The sequence below is a fragment of the Rhineura floridana genome, chromosome 2 (genome assembly GCF_030035675.1).
Source record: "Rhineura floridana isolate rRhiFlo1 chromosome 2, rRhiFlo1.hap2, whole genome shotgun sequence".
In the NCBI taxonomy this organism is placed as follows: Eukaryota; Metazoa; Chordata; class Lepidosauria; order Squamata; family Rhineuridae; genus Rhineura; species Rhineura floridana.
The window spans coordinates 1,436,209-1,464,111 of NC_084481.1; the positions used below are offsets into that span (position 1 = coordinate 1,436,209).

The window sequence follows — 27,903 nt, forward strand, 5'->3', positions numbered from 1 at the left end:
AACACCTTAACCACTACACCACACGGGCTCTCTTCCAAATACAATTTAAGGAGGATTAATTCATTATGGGAAGTGCAGAGGCAGAAATCAAGTTCACCACTCCCATACAACCACCAATGTAGCAAGAACCCAAATGAGATAGGGAAAAGAACTGGCAAGGAACCCACTCGCACAGACAGAAGGTGCCAGATCCACAGAAAACACAAGGAAAAAAACACCAAAATCCACTGACACGTGCAGGAATCACAGGCCTGAGAGAGAAGAATGCAGATATAAGTACAAGCTGAAGGAGATGCTCTTTGAGTGAAGGCAGGAAATTGGCATTCCAGGGGATGCAGCTCACAGTAGGTTATTTGGAATATCATCATTTCCTGCGTTTGAGCAACAGGAGGAAGACAACCCACTTGGAGGTGTCCTAGTACTCAGTTGAGAAGAGGAATTATTCCAATACACATCCCCCTATTGGGAGAACTGTCCATTTATTCCTATTGTGTGTGCTACCTGTTTTTTTAACCAATTACTGGTTATTCTCTGACTGCTAAGGGAGTTTATCAAAAGCTTCTTGAAAGTCCAAGTACATAATGTTTACTAAATCTCTTTTATCAATATACCTACTGACATTCTCAACAAACGATACAAGGTTAGTTAGGCCTTTTAGGTTAGTTAGACCTTACAAGCTAACTTATGGAATTCTGTGCCAAACGCGGTAGTGGTGTCTAACAGTACATCTGAGTTTCAAAACGGACATAGAATCAAGAATCATAGAATAGTAGAGTTGGATAGAATATAATTCAGAAATATGAACAAGTTACTGGGTAAGACAGTCAGGTAGGCTTCCTGTTGGAACAGGATACACTTTATAGACAATTTGTCCATAGGGCTGAATTTATGCTCCTATGAACAACATCCTGATTCTGAAGTTTGCTGCACCAGCAAATCAATGCTTAGGATATGAAGTTTCTACTGCTGCACTGAGGAAAGGTGAGAAACCATGGTGTAACACCAGCACTGCAGAAATCTATTCTGGCATTGCAGGCAAATCTACTAAGTATATATGTATGAAGCACAAAACAGCATACAATGTGATGAAACATATGCAGCCCGTCACATGTTATTTTAAATAAATTATAAAATAACATTTCATAACTGCCCTTCATCAAAGATTCCAGGGTGCTGTACAAGACTGTGAATAAAACTAATTTAAAAAATCAAAAAACAGATATAACAATATACGGCTAGATAAGAGGCAGGCTAGGAAAACTAAAACCTAAATAGCAGAACAAGGAAAAATTACAAAATACAATCTAAAATGCCTGGATAAATAGTAAGGTGCCTCAGAGACCTAGTACTGAAAATGCTGTGATATCAGCATCAGACATTTGGAGAGGGCATTCCAGAATGAACACAGAAAAGGCCCTCTTCAATGGTGAGGGGTGATGAATGGGAAGTTGTACTCCTACAACATCTGCAGGGCCACAGATTCTCCGTTAGCATGTTGATGTAGAGAAGGTGAAGTGCTTACTTACTGGAAGCCCAGGACGTCCTGGTAAGCCATCTTTACCATCTCTGCCTGTCACACCATCTTCTCCTTTAGATCCAGGAATTCCTGGAATTCCTTGATCTCCTTTGGCACCTGAAAAAAAATTCTTTAAGTGAAACACAAGCCTCGTAGTAAATAAATGCACTACATTTGCAATAAAACAAACAAACAGACAAAACAGATTTCTGACCATACCTTTTGTTGTAACATATTGCGAATCTCCTTTTAGCCCTTGTAGTCCAGGGGGGCCTTGTATACCAGGGAATCCCTAGTGGTTGATATTATCAGAATAAATTAATCAGTCATCTCAGTAATATACAAAAGTGTATGGGGAAAGTGTGTGCTTTCTCTTGCAAGAGCAGGGCATAAAAGAAAAATGGTTTCAGAATGAGAGGGTGAAGAGACAATACCAATTTTCCCTGTGTGTGTGTATGAGTGAGTGAGAGAGAATGCTCTGTTGTAGGCACAGCATGTCAGGTAAAGTGTTTGCTTTTGTAGATTAGTGGTAAGATGATATTTTTGCTTAAAATGGGGGGAAATGAGACAGAGTATAGAAAAAATATTTTTCACAGGGTTGCAAATTAAGCTTGGAGAACAGTGGTGAGCTCAGCCTAGGTTCACAGTCCTGAAGCTGATTCCCCAATTTTCCCCTAATGTCAATTGGATGCAAGATGCTGACTCTGAATACTCTAGAAGCTGAGGGCTCCACATGCTGCACTTTTTCCACACAAAGTCAAGTGCTGTCATGAGACAACAGCTGTGAAAAATATTGCTTAATTATTAATACTACATGTGTAACGGCTATACAAAAAGTTTTATGAAATAACTTCATTCTGGTTATTTATAGACAATACAAGAAAAATCATATATGAGTATATTTAACTAACTTGCTGGGGTAGCAGAAGCCAGCACAAGGACTCCTGCTAGTGCAATGGGACTTTCTCCATTTCTCCTTCCCTTACATTCCCCCCACACCCTCTCCAAATCTGCTCCAGAGGGCCGGGAGAACCCCCAGTACAGCGTGTGCAGGGAGGAGAGCTTGCACTGAAGGAACAATCTCTTTAGAACTGCATTAAATACAACCCATAATGTATATTTAATGTAATAATGCACACACATGGAGGGAAGCCATAGAAATAAAAGCAAAAGCTAAATCTGAGGGTTAGAGTTGCTCCCCTAATGTTAAAAGTTTGTCCTCTCTTTTATTTGTACAATTTTTCAAATTGCTTGTAGACTTTCTTAAATAGAGGGAGCTACTGGGAAACACAATTTAGAAGTATCAGAAATGTACAAGTGATTATCTTGTATTATATATAGTCTCGATGTATCCCTAGAGAATATTTAGTAGGCTAACTGGAATGTCATATTTGGTCATCAATTTAATTTCATAAATCTCAAAGCATAAATTATACTTTTTTGGATATTACATAACTCTCTATTTCTTAACATTTCTTCTTGCAAAGTGCCCATTAACAGTTCAACTGTGTCATGATATGAGACAAATTCTGAAATGCACTTATGAAACATTTTGTGCTTATACTCATGAAGTATTCCCATGAATACACACAGTGGAAATGTTATAGTAGAAATGGAACTACATAAAAAAGTAACCCCACAAATAGGATTCTGCTTGATTATTTTAACATAATTAATTCTTTTTTTGCATGTCATGGGGAGGAAAAAGGAGCCATGAAGGGCAAGGAAGCTCTGCCCACTAACTGAAGGAACACCTAATCAACTCTTTTCACCATTTTTCCTACAGAGCCCAAGAGGATGGCTTGGCAGAAGGATACATGTTATTGGGAGCTGGAGGCAGAAGGAGCAACCCCATCCTAGGAGGGGGAAATTGAGGGTAAATAAATTATAGATCATTCTTGAGGATATTGCTAGAAACTTGTTTTCTTGTAACTAAGTATATATGGTCCAGATCTTGTGATATAATGCAGGAGTCAATCAGAACTTGAAGCAGTGTTGGAGCAGGACAAGCACATTCTAAAGCAGAGGTCATCAACTTCTGGGGGGGCTGTGGACATACTAGCAAGCTAGAGAAATTATCATGAGCACCCCACACATACGTATGTATACCACAACCAAACATAGTATAACCTGTGCTCCTTTCAAGTCTAATTTCAGCAGGGAAAAGGGATCCTGCAGGGATCAGGGAAAGCCTCTATGTGTATATGTGCACCTGTGGGAGCCAGATTGGCCTCCTGTTCCGGTTGCTACTGGTCCAGGCACTTCTCTAGCACTCTCTCTCTCTCTCTCTCTCTCTCTCTCTCTCTCTGTGTGTGTGTGTGTGTGTGTGTGTGTGCGCTCAGCTAAACTAGGACTTCTAGTTTGAGACAGAGATTTGTATTTGCCTAATTGACATGCTTATGTCTTATTTCTCTCCCTCTCCCCCTGCCCCAGCTCTCTCTCTCACATACATCCCACACTGCTATGTCTGGCCAGAAACAAAAGAAGGTTAAAGGAAACCAATCAATCCTCCAGGTCTACTATGGCACAACAGTGGTTAAGCCACCAATCTATTTTGTCTATTGAATGTGCAAGAGAAATTGTTTTGATGAGGTAAATTCATGATTTTGCAATGAAAAAAGGTCAGAAAAATAAGAGCTTTAAAGCAGGGTTGGTAACCTTTTTAACCCTGAGGGCCACTTTCCCTCTTGACCAACCTTCTGGGGACAGCATGCCATTGGTGGGCAGAACCAAATAAATGGATACAGCCAAATTTGATTGTGCCAGAGCTGACACACATACAGCACAGCTATACCACCATGCAAGGGTACACACAGGCATACAGCGCACTTGTATGCATAGATACATGCACACACATATACTCTGGCTGCAATTCAACACACACTGATCTGGGAGTCAGTCCCAGTGAACCCAATGAAGCTTACCTCTGAGTAGACATGTACTGGACGGCAGCCTTAGGGCTGGTTCACACAGAGTTTCAGTACAGCTCTAGGGCCGGTTCTAAAGGGTGGCCAGGTGGGGCACTGCCCTGAGGGGCCCCTCTGCTCACCTTCAGCGATCCACGGCAGCAGCTACAGATTGCAGGGCGGGAGCTTCCGCGTGCCCGCCCTTCCCTTGCCCCACCTACCTGTCTCCTGCCTTTTAGCATTGCCTTAATGAAGATGGCGGCCGAGGTTTCCCTAAGGTGCTGAAGCCCCTGCCGCCATCTTGGTTGATGGCAGAGATGCGCGCGCATAGCATGCACACGTGCCATCAACCAAGATGGCGGTGAAGGCTTCATCCCCTTAGGGAAACCGTGGCTGCCATCTTCATTAAGGCAATACTAAAAGGCAGGTGACAGGTAGGTGGGGGCACCCGCACGCACACATACACCAGGGCCCGGGGGAAGCTGATGCCCAAGGGCCCCGGCATGCCTGAGGCCAGCCCTCTGCAGGTCTGGTGCTACTCACAGCCCCTTTTAATTTGCATGATTCACATGACATGACTGGCAATCAGCAGTTAAAGCAGTTTTCCCCTTTAAATCCTTAGTAAAAACATGCTGTTTTAATCCGAAAAGGGAAGGTAAATACGTCTCCAGTTCGCATCTCAGCTTGTAGATGCTTCACTCCAATGCTTCCCCTCTCCACACCCACTCCCTCCTCCTCTCCTTGTTCATGTCATTTCCGGTTTGGCTGTTGGCTCCAGTTCTGCAAGCCTGCTGCAAACGGTGCTTTATTTTTCTTCCCCCCCAATCTGTGCACAAAAGCGTAACTCTGTTCAAGCAAATATTTGCATTCCAGCTGGACTGTAGCAGTAAAAACACAAATAATCATACTTCGGGGGGGGGGGGATATGAAACTCAGGAACAAACTGAGCAAGCTTGGTTGCCAAGGTAATCAGAGGAAGTGAAATCTTGTCCTTAAGAGGACGTGGTCATTAGGAAGCTGCATGACTTATCTTTCCTTCAGTGTGAATGAAAACCACTGTGTTTGCAGCTGGCTTTGAGCCCCCTATGTGGACTGTGCAAACAGAAAACGGAGATAAACGCAGCGTTTTTAATACGATGTTTTGCTCCCATGTGGATAAGTCTCCCAGCAATTAGGCTTGAAAAAAACATTTTTTTCCATTCAGAGTACAGGTGGAGAGGGAAAGGGCAACCGCTTGCTATGATCTCTATGAAAATCACCCTTGTCTAGCAATTGCCAGAGGGATGTGTGTGCACATGTGTGTCATGGTCTCAAACCAAGAATTCTCAGATGCAGGGTACTTCTATTATAGTAGCTCTGAGTAGCAGACAGATCCACCGCCTGGCCCTTCAACATATGGGTCCACTGGCAGTGGAGCCTATATCTTGTCCCCTAAACACCATTGCCACCAAACTCAGGTGACTGGATCACAAACTCCTGAGAGGATTATGACAGGCTCAAGGTGCTTCTGCCTCCCCCTCAAATCCCTGCAGCTTGAAACCACATACCTAGAAGAACCAATGGCTGTAGAAACAGGTATGGATCATTTAGCTGGCTGGATGAAGCACTTGAGACTGCAGCTTTCAGCTCGTGTACGTAGTCCAGACTATAAAGCTCTGCCAGTTGCTCCAAGGAACTAATGAGACAACTTGTGTTTTCTACCTCAGTTGCAAGACTGTTAACTGTGTCCTGAACCAGCACGTTGATCTTTGTCTAAGGTCCTGACCATTCCTTTCCTTAGGTTTCCAGTCTATTCCTGGCATTCTACTGTCCAGGCACCCTCCCTTGGTGATGGACATCAAATGGATCAGGACAAGTTAACCATTCCCTCCCCAGCTGCATTCTTGATGAAGAACACTTCCTATACAGCAATTAGATTTGGGAACACCCCTCTTTTCACCCTTTTCCCCAAAGCCTAACTGCGGCATGTTGAAACAAGTATTCTATTGAAGCCAACAGAATTCTCCCCCCAAGCCTAACTGCTGACACCGTCAGCTGGATACAGAACCTCCATGGGTCACATTTGGACTGTAGGCCAATAGTTCAACACCCCTGCTTTAAAGTGAATTGGTCTGTTAATAAAATGTAGCTGTGTTGGTACATTAAAACAAGAAGACCAATAGGATAATAAAAAGGTTACAAAATAGTCAGTAGGTTTATAAGGCTGATGATATGTCAAAGTGGAGACATGGCAGAAAAACATCAGTGTGGGCCATGGTGTACTTTCGTAAATCTAGGAGATGCAACTTTTCTTTTATGACTCGTAAGATTGTATGGACAGGGTTGTGATGCCTGTGTGGAAGTGGAGCCATGTTACAAGTGTGTATTGGGCCCCAGGAACGATGCTTGTGCCCTGAGTATATAAACTACATTGAGAACATTTTTGTGGAAAAGCAATACATACATCTTCTAAATAAAGAATCTTCAAAAAAAATTGGCATAGCAAGCATGCTTAATAATATGGAAAATAGGAGATATTATCGGAATATCATACTTTTGCACCAGAAAAGCCAGGAACTCCATGCTGGCCTTGATCTCCAGCTTCTCCTTTTCTCCCAAGTTGTCCCATTAGACCTGGAAAACCTGGTGGACCAGGCTGCCCAGCAGGACCCCTTTTTCCTTCGGTACCTTCAGCACATTCGCAATCTCCTGCCTCACCTGCAAAAAAAATACACAAAGAAGAAGGCAATCTTGTTCCTATAAATTATGAAAAATCTCCAGGATAATTTTTCCATGTAAAAGGGGTAGAATTTATAGTATAATCCTCCTTTTACACTCAGCCCATTTCTCCAAGTATTGAGGAGTTCTAGGGACAAAGCATTTACCCAGGGTTGGTTTGGTTTGGAAGGAGGTCACTGGAGGCTTATTACAAAATGGTATTTGCGTTTGTTTTTAAATATATAGATTAAGCTGATTTGAAATTGTACTGTTAAATACTGAGAGCCAAATCCAAGTCCACATCAGACCTAAGGAGAGATCCCCTATATACTTGCATGCTGTCAGATTACAGACCCTCAAAAATTTAGCTCACGTTCTGTCTCCCTCTCAGTCCAACTCCGCAAAAATACTTCTGTTGGGTGGTATTCAGTGCTATCCATACTCGGGGTAGATTCATTGAAGTTAATAGACATGACTAGCTTAGGTTCATTACTTTCAATAGGTCTGCTCTGAGTAAGACTTAGTTTAATTGTTTTTATGCACAAGTATATTGGCTGGGGGTGGTGGTGGAATAAGGTAGAATTAACTTCTCCAACCATTTCCTAGACTTCTTGAGCCATATTACCTGTAGTTTCCATAACAAAGGATGTGCCCAGCAACTTTGTCACTTTTTAAAGGGAGTTTCAGCAGTCTTTATGGCTCCATTAACTTTCTTCTGTCCAATCCCCAATCTTAGAACACTAACCTCTCCTCTTGAGGAATTCTAGCCCTCCAGACTACATTTAAAACAACAACAAAATAATCAGTACATTGCAGAGTAGTCCCCTATCAAGAAGCGTCTTCTAACAAGTGGCATCTATGGAAACATATCGGCTGAATATCCCAGACTTTGTCAAGATGGATAGGTCAGGGGAGGGGGAGGAACAGCAACTGGAAGAACATCTCTTCCTCTCCATCTCTCAGGTGCAAATCACCGTGACCTCCCTGCTGCTTTCCAGGGATGGGTTGCTGGGATTTTTTATGCACATTCATCTGTTATGCCTAAAGGTCAGCCCTTTACCACATTTCATGCTCTCTACTTTAAACAACAATAATAACAATGCTGAATTGGTTGTAATTCTTCCAGTGCAGTCCCCAGCAATAAATACTATTCAGGATATGGAAAGGTTTGTCCCTTGCAAAAAAGGGAATCTTGATATTATACAGCCACGAGAGTTGCTGTATACTATAGTCAGCGTGGATTTTTCACATTCCACAATGTTAAATTGAAAATACCCTCCCTTGCCATTCTGATGCTTCCCATGAGCTCAATTCAAAACAAAACCTTACAAACCTTATAGTCCTGAACTCAGAAATGCTTGCTTAACAATCCTGTAAATTTTCATGGCAATAAACAAAATAGTCAGAGGGAATCAAGAGTTCAAAATGTAAGAAGAGAGGGGGGAAAACCCAGACCCCCTTTGGACTTTTTTCTGTCAGAGTTCTCATAATTTTGGAATTCATTAAAAATCAGCCATGTTCACAGAGTACCTGTAATACTGTTACCAACCTTGCCCCATACTGACCTTCATCTTCTGTAGTTTAAAAGTTTAAAAAATGCCTTGCTGATTTTTAATTAATTAATTAAATTTTGCATTGAACTGAATGATAATGTCAGGCACGCTCAGTACGAACCAACTGTCAGTGTTCTAAAAGCCAGACTCACAGCTGCTTGGCTAGGCTAATCAGGGGACCACACTCAGCCCAGACTTTGATTTAATGTAAGACAGTCATGGTTTCCCCCAGAGAATCCTGGGAAGTGTAGTTTGTGAAGAGTGCTGAGAGGAGACTCCTATTCCACTGACAGAGCTCCAGTGGGCAGACTGGTTTAACAGTCAGCCACTCTGATTGAAGGTCTGTGAGGGGAACAGGGCATCTCCTAGCAACTCTCAGCACCCTTCACTCACTACACTTGACAGGATTCTTTGAGAGAAGCCAAGACTGTCCAAGTGAAATACAGGTCTGGTGTGGATGTGGCCAGGGACAGCTTTGGTTTAAATTTGGGTGGGAGGCTACATGTGCCTGCTGTAGCATAAAAAGGTGAGGGAAACGCTGAAAAGCAATGATACTGTTCATAATGTTTTCATTTTGGAAAGGAGAGGAGCTTCCCCTGTGCCCAGTGCCCACCCACCCAATCTCCTCCCCTCCTCCTCCCCTCCCTGCCCCTTCCCTGGGTCAGTGTTGGACTATGACCTGGGGGACCAGGGTTCGAATCCCCACACAGCCATGAAGCTCACTGGGAGACCTTGGGCCAGTCACTGCCTCTCAGCCTCAGAAGGCGGCAATGGTAAAACCACCTCTGAATACCGTTTACCATGAAAACTCTATTCATAGGGTTGCCATAAATTGGGACTGACTTGAAGGCAGTTCATTTCTAAGCATGATTGCACAGAAATAAATCCCACTGAACTCAAAAAGTATACAATTGATCAAACCCACCCTCCCTTCTCCTCCCTCCTATCCCTCCCTCTTGCCCCTCCCCTCCCCTCCCCTCCTCCTTCACATAGTCAGTTTTACCTATCTTAAGCATGATTGCACAGGATTAAATACCATTGAACTCAATAAGCATGCAAATGATCAAACCTGTCCTTCCCTCCCCCTTCTTTTGCCCCTTCCCTTCAATCCCCTTCCAATCCTACTCCCCTCCTTCCCTACCTTTCAATCAGCCCAAATAATAGAAAGAAGACATGTGCTGTGCTGATCTTGTTTTAGCAGGGAGCATTATTAAGACAGTTGACATAGTTCAGATAGTCACTTTAAATATGTTTGATTTACTTTGCAATTTTAGTGAAGTTTATTTTGCTTCTATTTCTGTGAATATGCGAAGCACAGCAACACTTTGCAAAATTTACGCTAAAAACACTCCAAAAATAATTGTGGAATAATGGCACTGACTATTCTGCAGAATAGTCTTCAGTGGACATGAGGAGTGTCTCAGTTTGCAGAAGATAAAACAGTGGGAGGTGAAATATATTCTAGTAAAATTCTAGGTGTGCTCTATGTTTTTAATTGACCATGCCCACTTTGCCTTACATGAAGTGGTTTAGACATAGCAGGCTGAAAACATGCATCCTCTTTTTTCCAAACAGCTAAGAGTCATTGCTGAAGTAGCAACATATTGTAATCAGTCTGATTTTACATCAAACTGCAGTTTCAGATTCAACTATTAATGCACCCTAAATAGAAATAGAACATAACCTCCAATTTGAAACACAAAAGGCTGTCTTCACCATCATATGACACTGACCAATAAAAAGGCTTTGAAATTAATAAAACTAAATTTGGCACAGGTTTCTACGATGAATAATGTCATAAATAAAATTTTCTAGATTAGTTTGTAGAAACAATAGTAACAGAAATGAAGCAAAGTAAGAAACATCAAGAAACATATAAAAATATAATTCTCCATCTTTGAAGATGGCAGGTATTGCCACCACTCACCGTATGCTCAGAGGCACATGTGACCAAATTCTTCCAAGCTACACAGCACGTGGATTGGACTGTGAAAGACCAACCCAAATTGTGTTTGCATTTTGACCAATTTGCAGGGCAGTACAATATCTCAGAGAGGAGGCCAGGTCTCCTGCTCCCCTGGTGCATTCACTATAGCTGCCCAATTTTCCTGCTTTTTAAAGTTTTTATAGAAATATCTGTGGGTTATATGTACATTCTTAAACCACAAGGTTTTTTGCCTATTAGTGAATAGGATTGGGATTTCCAGGGTTGATTGGTTCTGGATTATGCAGTTGCTCATTTCAGCCACAGCTTTCATTTAATATTAAAATTTATATCTCACCCTTCACCTTAAGGTCACATGGCAGATTACAACATGAAATAGCATAAAAAAGAAATATAACCATTAGCCACAAAACTCTTAAACCAGTAAATCCAAGTGCCTTACTCACAATATTTCCCACATCTGAAAAACAGGATAGCTACCAGCTACTATTAATACTTAAAGGCACAGTGAAATAAAAATCCTTTCCACGGTCACTGGGACCTGCTCTGTGTAGTCTGCCTAATCCCAAGAGGGAGCTCATTCTACAGCCAAGGTGTCACTGCCAAAAAAGACTACACCAGGTACAAGTTAACCAAATATCCCTCGATGATGGAGCAACTAGCAGGACTTCTCTGGTTGATCTCAGATCACAGGCAGGATGGTATCCAGAGAAAAGGGTTTTTTTTCAGGTAGTTGAGCCCCCAGGTATCTTAAAAGAATATAGCAGTTAAAATCAGCATGGTGCCTAGATGAATGATTTAATAGGTTAAAAAAAGTATAAATCACCGCCTCCCCAAAAAATGTTTTTTAAAAAAAAAGGTTTAAAATGAGGACCAATGAGATAGGGACAGTACCAAACTTCTAATCAAGAAGAAAAGACAACAGGTCTTAGGTTATAGGACAGATTAAGCTTCTTCCTTGCATGACAATCAGTATCAGAAAACACATTAAAGCACCAGTCTGGATGCACTCTTACCTTTCACTCCCTTTTGTCCTCGTGGCCCTGGGTAACCTTGGTTTCCTGCAGGACCAGGAACCCCTGGAAGTCCCTTCACTCCAACAGAATAATCTGTAGAATAAGGTAATTAGAATATTTGTTTCAATATATATGTTTTATTGCAAATGTAACAAAAATAAAGAAACATTATCATGTCACTTTAACAATAAAATAATAAAACAGTGCTGACTTATATAGATTAATATAAGCTGTCCGTATGTTCAGATAAGTATCCAAACAAGACTGATGATCATTAGCTATGCATTCAAACACTGAAAGGGCAGTGAGGTCTTCAGACCGCCGAGTAGTAGATAGTGGGTGTTTATCCTTCCAGCCTTGCAGCAGAAGTCTCGTTGCAACCATAAGGGCTCCCAGGATCCACTTTTGTCCACTTGTTAGTCCCCACATCACAGGAATATAATTAAAAAGTATTAAGGATTTTCCCCAAACAAATTTAATACAAACAATAATTTCTGACCAGAAACAAAAAAAACTCAAAGAGGCATTATCAGCATTAACATCTGTTCAAACCAGCCAATTCCTTCCTATAAAGGCACTGTGGAGTTCAGTGTACCGGGAATATCAATTTTTGTTGAATCAATTTCAACTGAAACCGAAAGAAATACTACATATAGATGCAAAAGCAACTTTCAGTTGAAAGAGTGTTCCATTTAGCTCAAACTTTCTATCCCATTCATTCATAAGATACTGAACATCCAATTTTACAACATTCCAATAAACCTTTATAAAAAAACTATAATGGGCTTAGCTTTCTGCAAAGACCCAATTATTCCCTACTAGACTACTGTAACCGCTCTACGTGGGGCTGCCTTTGAAGACTGTTCGGAAACTTAAACTGGTAGAAAGAGCTGCAGCCAGAATATTAACAGGGGCTGGTTACAGGGACCATACAACTCCCTTGTTACAACAGCTCCACTAGCTGCTAGTTTGTTTCCGGTCACAATTCAAAGTGCTGGTTTTGACCTTTAAAGCCCTATATGGCCCAGGTCCAGGCTATTTGTATCTCCCTATACGAGCCTGTCCGGGCCCTGAGATCTTCAGGAGAGGCCCTTCTCTCAGTCCCAACACCCTCGCAAATATGATTGGTGGGGACGCGAGATAGGGACTTTTCGGTGGCTGCTCCTAGGTTCTGGAACTCCCTTCCTATGGAGGCACAAATGGCCCCCTCCTTGCCATCCTTCCGTTGGCAAGTAAAGACTTTTTTATTCCGACAGACCTTTGGGATAGAAGGTGTTTAGAATTGGGCTTTACAAGACTTGTTTTACTGTTTTACATTATTATCTGTATTATTTTAAATTGTTTTTAGATTTTTAAGTGCCTTTTACGGTTTTAAGGTTGTGCATAGTTTAATTGTATTTTAATTGTATGTTTTTCTATGTTTTTAACTACATGTAGTTTTATTTGTAAGCTGCCCTGAGTTCCAGTTTGGAAAAAGGGCGTTGTAAAAATAAAGTTTCAATTCAATTCAAGTGTCAATTCCCTCACTTGCAGAAGCACTGACAGCCCATAAATAGACACCCAAAAAGTGTTGTCACTGAAGTTATTGTCACTCAGCAATGATAGGTAAATGGAAATGACTACGATCCTCCAGCCGATCCCATTAAGTGATCTAATATATAAATCCAATTATCGGCCCACTTCCACAAAACGAGTTGCCTCTCTGTTTTCAAGTCTGCGTTAATTTAGCATGAGCATATGGGCCAAAGTATAAATGGAAATGACAAGACTTTACATGCCACACCTTCCTAGCTGCTGAAATTTAATTGCTGTAAACCGCCCAGAGAGCTTCGGCTATGGGGTGGTATATAAATGTAATAAATAAATAAATAAATTGCAGGTGGAAATATACATATAGAGATATGTAGATCTGAATGCCATCCATTCATAAAGGGGTGCAAAATAATAATCTCCAAGATTAGCCATGCGGGGATAATTTATACGAGCTAAAAGGAATGCCTTATAGTGTTAACTAAGATCTGGAAAATTAAATCCTCCTTCCAATATTTACAACTGCATCTTTTAAAGTGAAAAAACGAGATGAAAAAGTCCTCCAAGAAAACTTTCAAAGTGCTGCATCAAATTTTCAAAAATGCACAGATAATGGAATAACATGAACCACATAAATTGTCCGTGGCAAAATATTCATCTTGTGTATTAACCTTACCCCAAATACTAAGTCTAAGTAATGCCCATTATTTCCAGATTGAGAGATATCTCTGTCATCAATCTGTTTAAATGCAATGTAAGTCAGTTCATTCATTCATAAATAAAACATTTATAGACAGCCCCTCATACAATATATCAAGGTAGCGTACAACACAATTTACAAAAGAGATAAAAGTCAGGTGATGTTCAAAACATATAGCACTTAAAAAATCTAGAAACAACATATGCAGGGTGGGCAGAAAGAACTCTTACCTACAAGAAGAACAGAAATTGATCTAGTAATAATTTTCTCTCCTCATGGATAAGATGTTCAGTGTCAGCATGAAACAGGTATTTTCCTAATGTGCTGCTCTATGCTATATGGAATTTCTAAACCAGATTTGTACAGTTCTCATGGGAATGTTATGCAGTTCTTAATAGGTAATAAAATGAAGAGAGATTAAGAGGAAATAAATTACAAACATGTTGCAAGACACATCATTAGGTTTTTTGTTTTATAGTGCTCTAATCCCAGAAATATCTTGGTTTTCCTCTCACGGATGGAGTTCCTGGTGGCCTTTGTCCTCAGAAGTATAGAATACAAATTCTAAAGTTCTGTAGGCTTTCTAAAAATTTGATACATGCTATATAGAACCTGAAAATACTGTGACAAAAAGCTTTGAGAGCATATGAGGTTCTGGAAAATATTTTTTGAAAAGAACATGCTACCCTTCACTAACCACAGGAGTCATTCCTGGGCCTAACAGAATTAGGAAGAGACAAGTTAGATCAGCAGTGAGTAAAACTCTCCACGGCCTAAGGTACTTCTTTTCTCCTACATTAGCGCACTCAAATCCCCAGTTCTTTGGATTTTTCCCATTCTGTGTAGACTTCCAAATGTCATGAATTGTGATTATAAGAAAGTGCATGCACACACAAGGAGAATGCGCTGATGTGTTACAGCAGTGTGCACTTGTGTGCAAATCGAGATCAAATCACATGGAGCAGTTCTACATTTTCCTTAAGAAAACTCCTATGATGGCCAGTCACAAAGGGAACAACTGAACATTTGAAGGGGCAGTGGCAGGGAAAGGGAACAGAAGGTCAGTCAAGCAAAGTCCTCTCTGTTGAGGCAAGTTGCTCAGGCTGAGGGACAAGCTCTGAGACTGGGGCTAGACAGGGCCTGGTGGACAGGGATATGCCCTTGGACTCAGCTTTCTCAGTACTCAGACAGGTCTTTTACTGCAGCCTGGATGGCAGCCTTAAAACCACAAAGTTCATCTGTATGCATGTTTTTGACAGAGAGCACAGGAGGTAATGCTTGGGTACTGAGAGTTGTAGACCATTCTCCCTTCCTTGACACCTTATGAGAGTACAGACTTGAGGCGAGAGGGATGGGAGAGGTTAATGTGAGAAATGGCTGTCTGTATGTTGATGAATGTGGAAGGGATATACATGAAAAACTGTTGTGTTGTGCCACTCTCTGACAAGAGAAGGGTATGCTAAGATGCAGCATAATGTGTATCTCTGGTGAAAAAACATGAAATAAACTGTGATAAACCTAATGCATACAGTGTTATTCCATGACCAGGACAAAGGCACATCAGAATAGTTAATTCTGAGGTAAACTTCCATCAGGGAGAAATTGGGGAGCATCCCTAATTTTGATTTTTCCAGGGTACATCTTGAAGCGCTTTTAAAACCTGCAAAACTAATTTTACCAGTGACCAAAGTGTGACACCAAAAGGGAATGTGTGTGACCGTTCTACAGTACTCCTTTCAAGGTCCCAAATAGCTGTCATTTCTAACTCTGCCTTTTCTCCATCTTCTTTCGTCTGACGCAAACAATAGCAGCAGGCAGGCAATTTTTCTCTCAAAAGATTTAATGTAAGCTCAGCAAAAATGGCCTCCCAAAATTCTCTATGCTATTCATGGGCACCAAACTTGGAGGAGGAAATTTTGCCAAATATTCTTGGATATTTGTTGTTATGTGCCTTCAAGTCGACTACAACTTATGGCGACCCTATGAATCAGCGACCTCCAACAGCATCTGTCGTGAACCACCCTGTTCAGATCTTGTAAGTTCAGGTCTGTGGCTTCCTTTATGGAATCAATCCATCTCTTGTTTGGCCTTCCTCTTTTTCTACTCCCTTCTGTTTTTCTCAGCATTATGGTCTTTTCTAGTGAATCATGTCTTCTCATGATGGGTCCAAAGTGTGATAACCACAGTTTCATCATTTTAGCTTCTAATGATAGTTGTGGTTAATTTGTTCTAACACCCAATTATTTGTCTTTCATAGTCCATGGTATGCACAAAGCTCTCCTCCAACACCACATTTCAAATGCGTTGATTTTTCTCTTATCTGCTTTTTTCACTGTCCAACTTTGACACCCATACATAGAGATCAGGAATACCATGATCTGAACGATCCTGACTTTAGTGTTCAGCGATACATCTTTGCATTTGAGGACCATTTCTAGTTCTCTCACAGCTGCCCTACCCAGTCCTAGCCTTCTTCTGATTTCTTCACTATTGTCTCCATTTTGGTTAATGATTGTGCCAAGGTATTGATAATCCTTGATAAGTTCGATGTCCTCATTGTCAACTGTAAAGTTACATAAATCTTCTGTTGTCATTACTTTAGTCTTCTTGATGTTCAGCTGTAGTCCTGCTTTTGTGCTTTCCTCTTTAACTTTCATCAGCATTCGTTTCAAATCATTACTGGTTTCTGCTGGTAGTATGGTATCATCTGCATATCTTAAATTATTGATGTTTCTCCCTCCAATTTTCACACCTCCTTCATCTTGGTCCAATCCCACTTTCTGTATGATATGTTCTGCGTATAGATTAAACAAATAGGATGATAAAATGCACCCGTCTCACACCCTTTCTGGCTGGGAACCAATCGGTTTCTCCATATTCTGTCCTTACAGTAGCCTCTTGTCCAGAGTATAGGTTGCGCATCAGGACAATCAGATGCTGTGGCACCCCCATTTCTTTTCAAGCATTCCATAGTTTTTCATGATCTACACAATCTAAGGCTTTGCTGTAGTCTATAAAGCACAGGGTGATTTCCTTCTGAAATTCCTTGGTCTGTTCCATTATCCAACGTATGTTTGCTATATGATCTGTGGTGTCTCTTCCCTTTCTAAATTCAGCTTGGACGTCTGGCATTTCTCTCTCTTATATGGATAGATATTGCATAGGGAGATGAAATTCTCCAGCAGCTTTTCTCAGAAAACTGTCTTCTGAGAAATTTCCACTCATGTAACGTTGAATAAAAATCTATTGTTAGTTGAAATTGGTGGATGAAGGAAGCAATACGCTAAGAGTGGAGGACTGGAAGGAGTAGGAGTCAAGCACATGGCTTTCTTCAGCAATGTTAAAAACAATATTAAGACTGCATTCATAGTTATGTTCCCAAAAATGGAAGACCAACCTGGGGAGGGCATGTTGACAAATATTATTTAGGAGAGGACTAGAATTGTCCAACAGTTCAGGAAGAGTTCAAAAATGTTCAAAAGCTTGTCAGAAAATTCCTTTTTACAAAAAAATTTAGCTCTGTCCTAGCTAGTTTAATCGTAAATCTGTTCATGAATTGTCAGTCGCAGCGCATGTGGTGGGATGGAGCTGCCCTCACAACAGCACCGATCTTTTGTTTCTTTTTTAAAATTAAATTAAACTTTATTAAATGTCATTACACCAAATAACAAAATACACATTATAAATACTTATAATATACATATATTAACATTTTACTACATAGAGAAGCTATTATATTAAACCACATTTATATTTATTCTTCATAAATTAGAGGATCCTACTTATCTTTAAAATGTTCTTTCTTTTGTCTAGCATCTCTCAGCTTAATCAAGTCTGTAAGTTTATACATTATTGCTACCTTCCAAATTTTTGCTAACCATTCTTCCACACTTGGGTGTGTTCCACCCCCAGTCTGGCAGTCCCACTGGTTCACCTGCACAGCCCTGACCTCGCTGCCATCCCAGCCCCATCCAGGTAAGTACCGGACCAAGTTTAAGATTCTAGTTTTGGTGTACAAAGCCCTATGCAGCTTGGGACCAGGATACCTGAAAGATTGTCTTACTCCTCATATACTCAGTCGATCACTGCGCTCTACAGGTGAGGACCTCCTGCTGATACCATCTTATCAGGAAGTCCACTCCACACAACATAAGAAGCGGACCTTTGGTCTTGTAGCACCAACACTTTGGAATTCCCTCCCCTTAAATGTTATATTTTTGGCACCTTCCTCTTTCAACAAGCCTTTTAAGTAGCGATCTTATGCCAGTCTGCATCTGTGCTTTTTAATATGTTTTTAACGTTGTTTTTCAAAGTTGTTTTGTTTTAATATGTCTTAAAGTCGTTTGTTTTTAAGATGTTTTAAAGTGCTTTTAATGTGTTTGTTCACTACCCTGGGCTTCTTCTGGGAGGAAGGGCAGGATATTAAATAAATAAATAAGCAAGTAAGTAAGTAGCAGTGTCAAGACAGTAGCTCCACGGCTCTGCTTTACCACTCACATTGCTGCTCAATTGTATATATCTCATATCTGTAAAAGACTGAGGAAAAGCATGACTCTGGATCAGGTGTAAACAGCATTTGACCCTTCAGATGTTGCTATATAAAGCTCTGGAGGGCTGAAGATTTTCCACACCTGTTCTGGATACAATACACAGTGGACGTGCAGCTAACTTGTCACCCTCAAATATATAGACAGAGCTATCCCATATAATGTTTTCCAGGTAAACATACACTCTATACGAATACCCATAGGACTGCAGCACATGCATGTAACAAAAACCCAGTTCTAGTTCTGGTTTCCTGCCATGTGTCAACTTACACTGTGGCAAACACATGTGCTACCACATGACATTACCCAACAAATTCCAAGATCTCTCAGTCCCAATTCAATAGCATCTGGATAAATAGCAGTCAGGTTAACTAACAGAAAGAAACAAAGAAATTAAAATAGATGTCTAAAGCTACTTAAAGCTTTAGGATCCATTACCCAGTGGAAAGTTTAAAATTTCAATTGTTTCAGAGTACCTTAAAACAAGGAAACTTATTTTAAGTACAATCACGTAAGTTTTTCTAAACATGTTAATTGTTTACAAATGTTCTGGCTTCTTACCTGGACTTCCTGGAAGGCCGGGGGAACCAGGAAAACCAGGTAATCCAGGTTCACCATCAAAACCTGGAGGACCTGGATGAATAGCTGGGAAACCTGGATCACCAATCAGCCCTTTGGGCCCCATCTCTCCAGGCAAACCTCTTCCAACAAAGCCATCTGAAATGGAGAAAACATGATTTTAAGAAGGTCCTGGAGAAATACATTGATAACACATGTCAGGCTGCAGGGATACACACAAATATGTACTTCAGATGCCTGATGAAAACCCGCAAACACTAAAATTCTGATCAGCATAGTAATAAGAATAGTGTAACTTTTCATCTGAATACTTGAATACAGATCTGCTTGACTTACATGCATGTTGACAGAAGTATCATGCTGTCATGCACCACAGATTGCATTGGGCAAGTTTATCTTAAAAAATGCCAACACCTTGCTTCTTTGGCGGAATTAGCAAAGACCCACAAAAGCCAATCTAAATGAATATGTAATATTTGAACAAATGGAAGCCAGCAAGTAAAAACGGCTTTGTGGCTTGAACTGCCAATTCAGAAAGTTTTAAAAAAACCAAACTGGTTAGCTACTACAAACTGCATGGACACCATGTCCCAAAGATATGTAGAAAACTCAGTTGACTCAGGTATTTCATGGTTAGCCTGGTACCAAGTGGGCAAGTTCATTTGGCAACCCCATATTAAAGCATCATCCCTTTTAAACATCTCCTCTCCTCTCTAGAGAGTGTGCATAAGAGACTACTGTCCAAATTCTATCACCTTTTGGTGAGTAATGATTTGGGAATGGCGGAAGGTCTTCGGAAACTATGGGAATTAGACTGGAATATAAGCAGTGGTGACAAAACCTAGACCAGAGTTTGGAAGACTGACTACAAGGTACTGGCCTTGGCTGCTGCACACCTAAGTAACCTAACGCAACATTAAAAATAAACACACACAGAGGCAGGGGTATGGCATGGGGGGGCAATGAGGGCTTTGTCCCCCCAAATGATAATTCTGCCTAGCAAAATTTTCCTTTAGTTCCTAAATTTCTAGTATTGCAGTAACTTAAAACTTCAGTTGAGCATTTAGAAATATAGTTTAGGTATCTAAAGAGAGGGGCAGGGCAAACTTACCAAGGGAATGTGAACACAGCAAACATAAGAGTTGAAAGTGTGAATGAAATGAACACAAATCTGGATGGATGAGGAAGGGAGTTGGCAAGCAAAAGGGTTTGCAACTGGGGGAAGGAAAGGCAGGAAGGACAGTATTATTATCCACTGCAGAGCATCTCTCCCTTCCCAGGGGGAAGTGCTCAGGCAGCCTCTGGAGGTGGTGGGTGTTATTAGTACATCTCATGGGTGGGCCTAGGCTTTTGGGCATAGACTGTGCAGCAGCCCTGCCTAGTCCAGGGCAGGACCTGAGAAGAAGCAGAGAGGTGTGAGCTGGCTCTCCAGGCCCAGGTAGCCTCATGAGACCTTACTAACTTACCCAGGCAATGGGGAGCTGGAATATTGTCTGTGTGCATGTCTGGGGGGCTTTTCTTCCTCAGTTTGTTAAAAAGTTGAAAAATAATAATGCACCTTATTTAACTTTTCTCATCCAAACTTATGTAATACCAAAATGGTGTGTGTGAGATTTGCTGGTAGACAGGGGGGTAACGAGACAATTTTTATTGGGGGGGGGCAAAGACAAAAATTGGGGGGACAGAAGGGTTGAGGCACTGGTCACTATAAAAGATGTTTCTGGGGGGAAGTTTTAATAGGTAACGACAACAAAAAACCCAATTTATGTATTTAAATTGAACAAGGAACTATGACTTGTGAAGTTTACAAAAAAGCAAATCAATTTAAATACAGTATTTTCCACATGCAAAATAGTTGTGTAAACTAAATAACAGTGACTAGAAAGTAAATGTATATCTTGCAAGTCATCCTACCATAATGATCTGAACTGTCTAATGTGCCCTGATTTCTCTACAAACTTGCAGAGGAACTGTTCACTTGAAATTCCTTTGGATATGCTACTTTCGAAAGCCAAGATTACGAAGTTTGTTTTTCTGTAATGAAGTGTTGAACATCTGTATGGTGTCAGCACACGTGTCAAAGTTGAGAATGGATTTTCCCACACAGCTGTAGATGAACCAAAGGTGAGTCCTCTAGCATACAAAGTGTACATGCGTGGAAAAGCTTCATTGCACAGGTACAATGTTTTAGTAAGCTCGTGAACTGTGAGTTCAGTTCTCCTGAGGCAGCTACTTCCTGGAACTCACTACCCTGGTTTCCTTTGCCATGCCAGAAAAGCAATTAAGAGAAGTTTCACTTTAAAAATGAAATTAATACCTATAAACATAACTTTTCATAAGGAAATGCTTGACAGTATGTCACATAGGAACTATACGTCTCTCCTAGGGTTGCCAGGTCAGAAGCATCCCAAAACCTGAGATGTCACAGGGCGGGCCCTAGTGATGTCATGGGGTGGGCCCTAGTGACATCATTAAGCATGATACATTAAGTATCAACCACATTTGCTTGGAGCATACCATTCAAACAAAAAAATGAATGCCTTTCTTGTCCAAAACAGCTTCTGTTGACTTCTGTGCAAGAACCCAGTAAATTATTTGCAAACTTCAAGAGATGGAAACATGGGGATATTAGGAGGGGTGTGTGGAGAAAGAGAGAAAGAGAGAGAGAGAGAGATGCAGAAAAGAAAAGCTATTGCAAGAAGGAGTTTTGGTGAATTCCGGGAAGTGTATGCGTGTGGATTTACTGCAAGACTTCTCCCCTCTAGGCTGTTTTTTGCCCTACCTTTGAGGTGCAGTTAGCAGGATAAGTAACTGGCTGAACCTTTTCAACTGGCACAAGCCACCTACTTTGTGAGAACCATTTATTTGCATGACTGATAAAAATAACTAATTTCTATAATGCTTTGTGTAGCCCAAGCCTATGCAAGTTTACTCAGAAGTAAGTCCCACTATGTTCAATAGGACTTGCTCCCATAAGTGCCCATACACACTTACTTGCACTGAACATACTGGGGATTACTACAGAGACTTTTTTCTGTCAGAGTTCTCATATATTTATTTATTTATTACATTTATATACCGCCCCATAGCTGAAGCTCTCTGGGTGGTTTACAGCAATTAAAAACATTAAAAACAAATATACAAATTTTAAAACACAAAAACCAATTTAAAAACACAATTAAAAGTTTTAAATTTTTTTTAAAAAAGACATGCTAAAATGCCTGAGAGAAGAGGAAAGACTTGACCTGGCGCCGAAAAGATAACAGTGTTGGCACCAGGCGCACCTCGTCATAATCTGTTGAAATTCATTAAAAATCAGCCATGTTCACAGTGTACCTGTAATCCTGTTACTGACCATGCCCCTGTTGGCAAAGAAAGAGTGCCTGAATGTATTTTTCCACAGCAAGGTAGCAAGGCCAAGAAGCTCAGAAGACGTGCCAATCCCAAGGACATGTTACCAGGCAACCGTGGCTCTTGCAGCTGGCCTTATCTATAAGACTGGGCAGAGCAGCCAGTCTAGTGTGGGGAAAAGCAGTGGGGGTCGAGAACTTTGTAGTGGAGAGAAAGAGCTTGTAACGTGTATCCTAAAACTTCTTGTCAGTAAAGTGACTCTTAATACTTATTTGAGTGTCTGGCTGATTACTTGAAAACGGGACCTAGCTTGCAACTATCAGTGGCTTTATCCTGTGCATGTTTTGTCTGAGCACTGGAAGACCAGCAGGACCAGCATATCGATCCAACAGCCCCATACTCTGACCTTCCTCTTCTGCAGTTTAAAAGTTTAAAAAATGCCTTCCTGATTTTTAATTAATTCATTAAATTTTGCATTGAACTGAATGATGTCAGGCATGCTCAGTAAGAACCGTCAGTGTTCTAAAAGCCAGACTCACAGCTGATTGGCTAGGCTAATCGGGGCCACACTCACCCCAGACTTTGATTTCATGTGAGACAGTCATGTGAGACAGAGAATCCTGGGAAGTGTAGTTTGTGAAGGGTGCTGAGAGGAGACTCCTATTCCACTGACAGAGCTCCAGTTGCCAGACTGGTTTAACAGTCAGCTGCTCTGATTGAAGGTCTGTGAGGGGAACAGGGCATCTCCTAGCAACTCTCAGCACCCTTCACTCACTACACTTCCCAGGATTCTTTGGGAGAAGCCAAGACAGTCCAAAGTGAAATAAAGGTCTGGTGTGGATGTGGCCAGGGACAACTTTGGTTTAAATTTGGGTGAGAGGCTACATGTGCCAGGGTTCAAATTCCCACACAACCATGAAGCTCACTTGGAGACCTTGGGCCAGTCACTGCCTCTCAGCCTCAGAAGAAGGCAATGGTAAAACCACCTCTGAATATCGTTTACCATGAAAACTCTATTCATAGGGTTGCCATAAGTCAGGAATGACTTGAAGACAGTCCATTTCCATTTTCAAGCATGATTGCACAGAAATAAATCCCACTGAACTCAAAAAGTATGCAAATGATCAAACCCACCCTCCCTTCTCCTCCCTCCTATCCCTCCCTCTTGCCCCTCCCCTCCCCTCCCCTCCTCCTTCACATAGTCAGTTTTACCTATCTTAAACATGATTGCGCAGGAGTAAATACCATTGAACTCAATAAGCATGCAAATGATTAAACCTGTCCTCCCCTTCCCCCTTCCTTTGCCCCTCTCCCTTCAATCCCCTCCTTTCCCCTCCCCCTCCTTCTCCTCCCCTCTCCCCTCCCTTTCTCCTTCCCTCTCCTCCTCCCCCTGCTTCTCCCACATGGTCCATTTTACCTATCCTAACCATGATTACATAGGAGTAAATCCCACTGAACTCAATAAGCATGCAAATGATCAGACTTGGCTTTCCCCTCCTTCCCCTCTCCTCTCCCTTCCTCCTCGTCTCCCCTCTTCCTTCTTCCCTGCCTACTCCAGCCATCCCTCCCTCCCCTCAGTCAGTTTTACCTATCCTAAGCATGACTGCATGGGAGTAAATCCCACTGAACTTAATAAACATGCAAATGAACAAACCTGTCCTCCTCCCCTCCCTCCCCCTCTCCTCCCCATCCCCTGTGGTCAGTTTCACCTATGGTAAGCATGATTGCAGGGGAGTAAATCCCACTGAACTTAATAAGCATGCAAATGATCAATCCATTCTCAGCAAGCTTGCACAGGATCCCATTTCTTACCTCCCGGATTAAAAAGCAGAGGAAGTCACTAATAGCCAAAAAACCTTGAGGTTTAAGAACGTACCTATAGCCAACAGATACTTATATCAAACTTTAAAAAGCAGGGAAATTGGGCAGCTATAGTGAATGCATCAGGGAAGCACAAGACCTATCTCCTCTCTGAGATATTGTACTGCCCTACAAGTTTGTCAAAATGCAAACACAATTTGGCTTGGTCTTTCACACTTCCTGTGGAGCTTGGAAGAATTTGGTAACGTGCCTCTGAGCATATGGTGAGTGGTGGCAACACTTGCAATCAGCCCAAATAATAGAAAGAAGACATGTGCTGTGCTGATCTTGTTTTAGCAGGGAGGAAGCAACATTATTAAGACAGTTGATATAGTTCAGGTAGTCACTTTAAATATGTTTGATTCACTTTGCAATTTTAGTGAAGTTTCCTATTTTCTTTTGCTTCTATTTCTGTGAATATGTGAAGCACAGCAACACTTTGCAAAATTTACACTAAAAACACTCCAAAAATAATTGTGGAATAATGGCACTGACTATTCTGCAGAGTAGTCTCCAGTGGACATGAGGAGTGTCTCAGTTTGCAGAAGATAAAACAGTGGGAGGTGAAATATATTCTAGCAAAATTCTAGGTGTGCTCTATGTTTTTAATTGACCAAGCCCACCTTGCCGTAAATGAAGTGGTTTAAACATAGCAGGCTGAAAAAATGCATCTTAGGAAGGCTAAGTTTGTTTTTTCCAACAGCTAGAGTCATTCCTGAAGTAGCAACATATTGTAATCAGTCTGATTTTACATCATACTGCAGTTTCAGATTCAACTGTTAATACACCCAAAATAGAAATAAAACATAACCTCCAACTTGAAACCTAAAAGTTGTCTTCACCATCATATGATACTGAACAATAAAAAGGCTTTGAAATTTAAAAAAATTGACACAGGTTTCTAGGGTGAATAATGAGAGATAAAAATTTCTAGATTAGTTTCTCTGTAGAAACAGTAGTAACACAGGAAAGAAGCAAAGTAAGAAGAACACCAACAAACATACAAAAATATAATTCTCCATCTTTAGAGATGGCAGGTGTTGCCACCACTCACCATATGCTCAGAGGCACGTTACCAAATTCTTCCAAGCTACACAGGAAGTGGATTGGACTGTGAAAGACCAATTGTGTTTACATTTTGACAGATTTGTAGGGCAATCCAATAGAGAGGAGGTCAAGTGTCCTGCTCTCCTGGTGATTCACTATAGCTGCCCAATTTTCCTGCTTTTTAAAGTTTGATAGAAATATCTGTGGGTTATAGGTATGTTCTTAAACCACAAGGTTTTTTGCCTATTAGTGAATATCAATAAAGGTATCTGGCCACTCAGAACTCCCAGTCAAATGACTGAAGTGTCTGTCGTGGGAAATTCACATGACACTTGGAATTAAAACTTTGCTCTGTATTTCTTGAATGCCAATTATCATATTATGAAATCCAAAATTTTACAAGACAATTTCAAAGTGTTAGTACATTAGGTGGAACTATATTTACTGCAACATTTATCTTTGTGAATTGATATTATGAAGCACTTTGGGGACATTTTCTATTGATTTTGAAGGTACATGATATCACCAGTTCAGATGTTTCTTTCAAGCCTTTATACAGCCATAGAAGCAGGGAAGGATTAATATAAGACTGCAGCTTGAATGCCATCTTGAATTCTAGAGTTCCTGTTGAGAGCAGTGATGTTTAGATTCTGTATGGCCAAATTAGTCTAGAAAAGTGGTTTCCCCAAAATTAATGAAAAACACCTTTTGCATCATACAGAACATTTCTAGGAAGTAACATTAGAAAAAACAATAATGCTGGGGAAAACAGAAGGGAGTAGAAAAAGAGGAAGGCCAAACAAGAGATGGATTGATTCCATAAAGGAAGCCACAGACTGACCTTACAAGATCTGAGCAGGGTGGTTCATGACAGATGCTCTTGGAGGTCGCTGATTCATAGGGTCGCCATAAGTCATAGTAGACTTGAAGGCACATAACAACAACAACAAACAATGGCATACATATACATTAACCAATGCCCCTAACCAATCTTTATCATCAAACTTGCACACTACGGTCTACAATCTGGCAGATGCAGAGAATTGGTGAATTTATTCTGGAAACATGCCTGCACAGCAAAAAAACTTCAGCCATGTGACAGTTTACTTGCGATTCAGAGGAGAGTAACAAATATGGGAATGAAAGAAAAATAGTGCAAATGTAAATCAGAGAAAAGTTAATTTATTCTCTGGAAGTCAATATCTGAATGACAAAGTGGCAGGAAATTACCATCTGATGATCCTTGCAGACCGGGACTGCCAGCAGTGCCTTGCTCACCCCTGTCTCCCTCAGGCCCAGGAACACCAGGAACTCCCCAGTCACCTCTTGCACCTGGAAACATTCCCCAAAGTACAGGTTAAATCTCAGACACAAAGATGGAACTCCAGAGATTTGCACCACATTTCACAGACAGTAGACTAACTTTTTGTAGACAATTCAGGGTAAAAAGTTGTATCATTTTATTGTAAGAACAATAATTACTTATTTTCTAAAAGCTATTGAATATATTAAGTGTAAAGGCATTGACCAATTATCTATTTTTGAACCTTTGCAGAAAGAATGTAATGCACCTTAAAAATAATGTGAATCATAGCAGAGGAGTATTTATTCACTCAAGATGGCTTACAAAATTTTGTAACAACTAAAATTGAATAAAACTCCGGACAGCAACACAACAGCAGCAGTAAAAACAGAAACTTTAAAAGCCCCAATTTAAAAATGCCTAGTGAAATAAAATCATGTATTCCTCCCACTTTGACCAAATGTTGTCCATGCAAAGTCAAGACAAATTCCGCAAGCGAATTCAATGTTAATTGTACTCAAAGCTGTTGAATAAAGATCTAATTTTCAGGGCTTGTTGTAAAGTATGGCTCCATGAGATACAATAGCTAATAGTATGACTAGTCCCAGGCTAGAATATAATTGGGTTTTCTTGCCACCCCCATTCTTCTAAAGGAATAAATGGGCAGAATAACCCACTGCTGCAGTGTAGGATAAAGTGTACAAGTCTTGTGCATGTGCAAGACCCTTTGGAGATTAATATGAACAACTGCCAGTTCTAGGAGCAGTGTATGTGCCTGCCTACACTACCGCTCACAGTGTATTTATGTATTTTATGCACAAAGGGAATCCATGCACTGTAGGCTACAGTACTGCAAGGCATCATGTCTCCCAGACAAGCATCTAGCCACTATTCATTTTTGCATGCATACTATGCATTCGCAGAACACATGTAACACCCATGCAGCCATAGCCAGCTAGGCCAAGGTCTGTGGAAATTAGTCCATGGAGCGTTCCACAGCCTTTATGGGTATATGCATGTGTCCTTACCTTACCTCCTCGCCACATTGAATAAAATGGTAGGTGAGCTGGATGCATACAGCAGGAGGTTAATGAGCTCACTTCCATCACCTGTCAGCTCCCCAAATCTGATGTCACTGAGTGCATCCCTTTTCTTGGTAAGAGCTGCCCCCCCCCATTCTGGAGTGGACTGTGACAAGTGGAGGGACTGGACATGTAGCTTTGGACCTGCACCGAATCAAATTCAGTGTAAATACTGGCATTTGGTGTCAGCTTTCACTTAAAGAGACTAAACTGACCAATAGACAAAGATCCCTTTTTGTTGAACTCTGCCTGCCGGACGTTCTTGTTTCTG

The 27,903-nt window shown here is 41.0% G+C and overlaps 1 protein-coding gene across 2 annotated transcripts in view; it reads right to left on the reverse strand.

Moving 5' to 3' along the window:
* The window catches only part of COL4A2 (collagen type IV alpha 2 chain), a 305,291-nt gene that overhangs the window by 106,720 nt on the left and 170,668 nt on the right, over positions 1–27,903 (reverse strand). For both annotated transcript variants that reach the window (XM_061607561.1, XM_061607560.1), the window contains 6 exons: positions 26,478–26,579; positions 18,972–19,127; positions 11,634–11,726; positions 6,956–7,119; positions 1,736–1,808; positions 1,527–1,633 (listed from right to left, as the gene is read on the reverse strand). In XM_061607561.1, the coding sequence (XP_061463545.1) occupies positions 1,527–1,633; positions 1,736–1,808; positions 6,956–7,119; positions 11,634–11,726; positions 18,972–19,127; positions 26,478–26,579 (695 nt within the window). The remainder of the gene's footprint in view (positions 1–1,526; positions 1,634–1,735; positions 1,809–6,955; positions 7,120–11,633; positions 11,727–18,971; positions 19,128–26,477; positions 26,580–27,903) is intronic.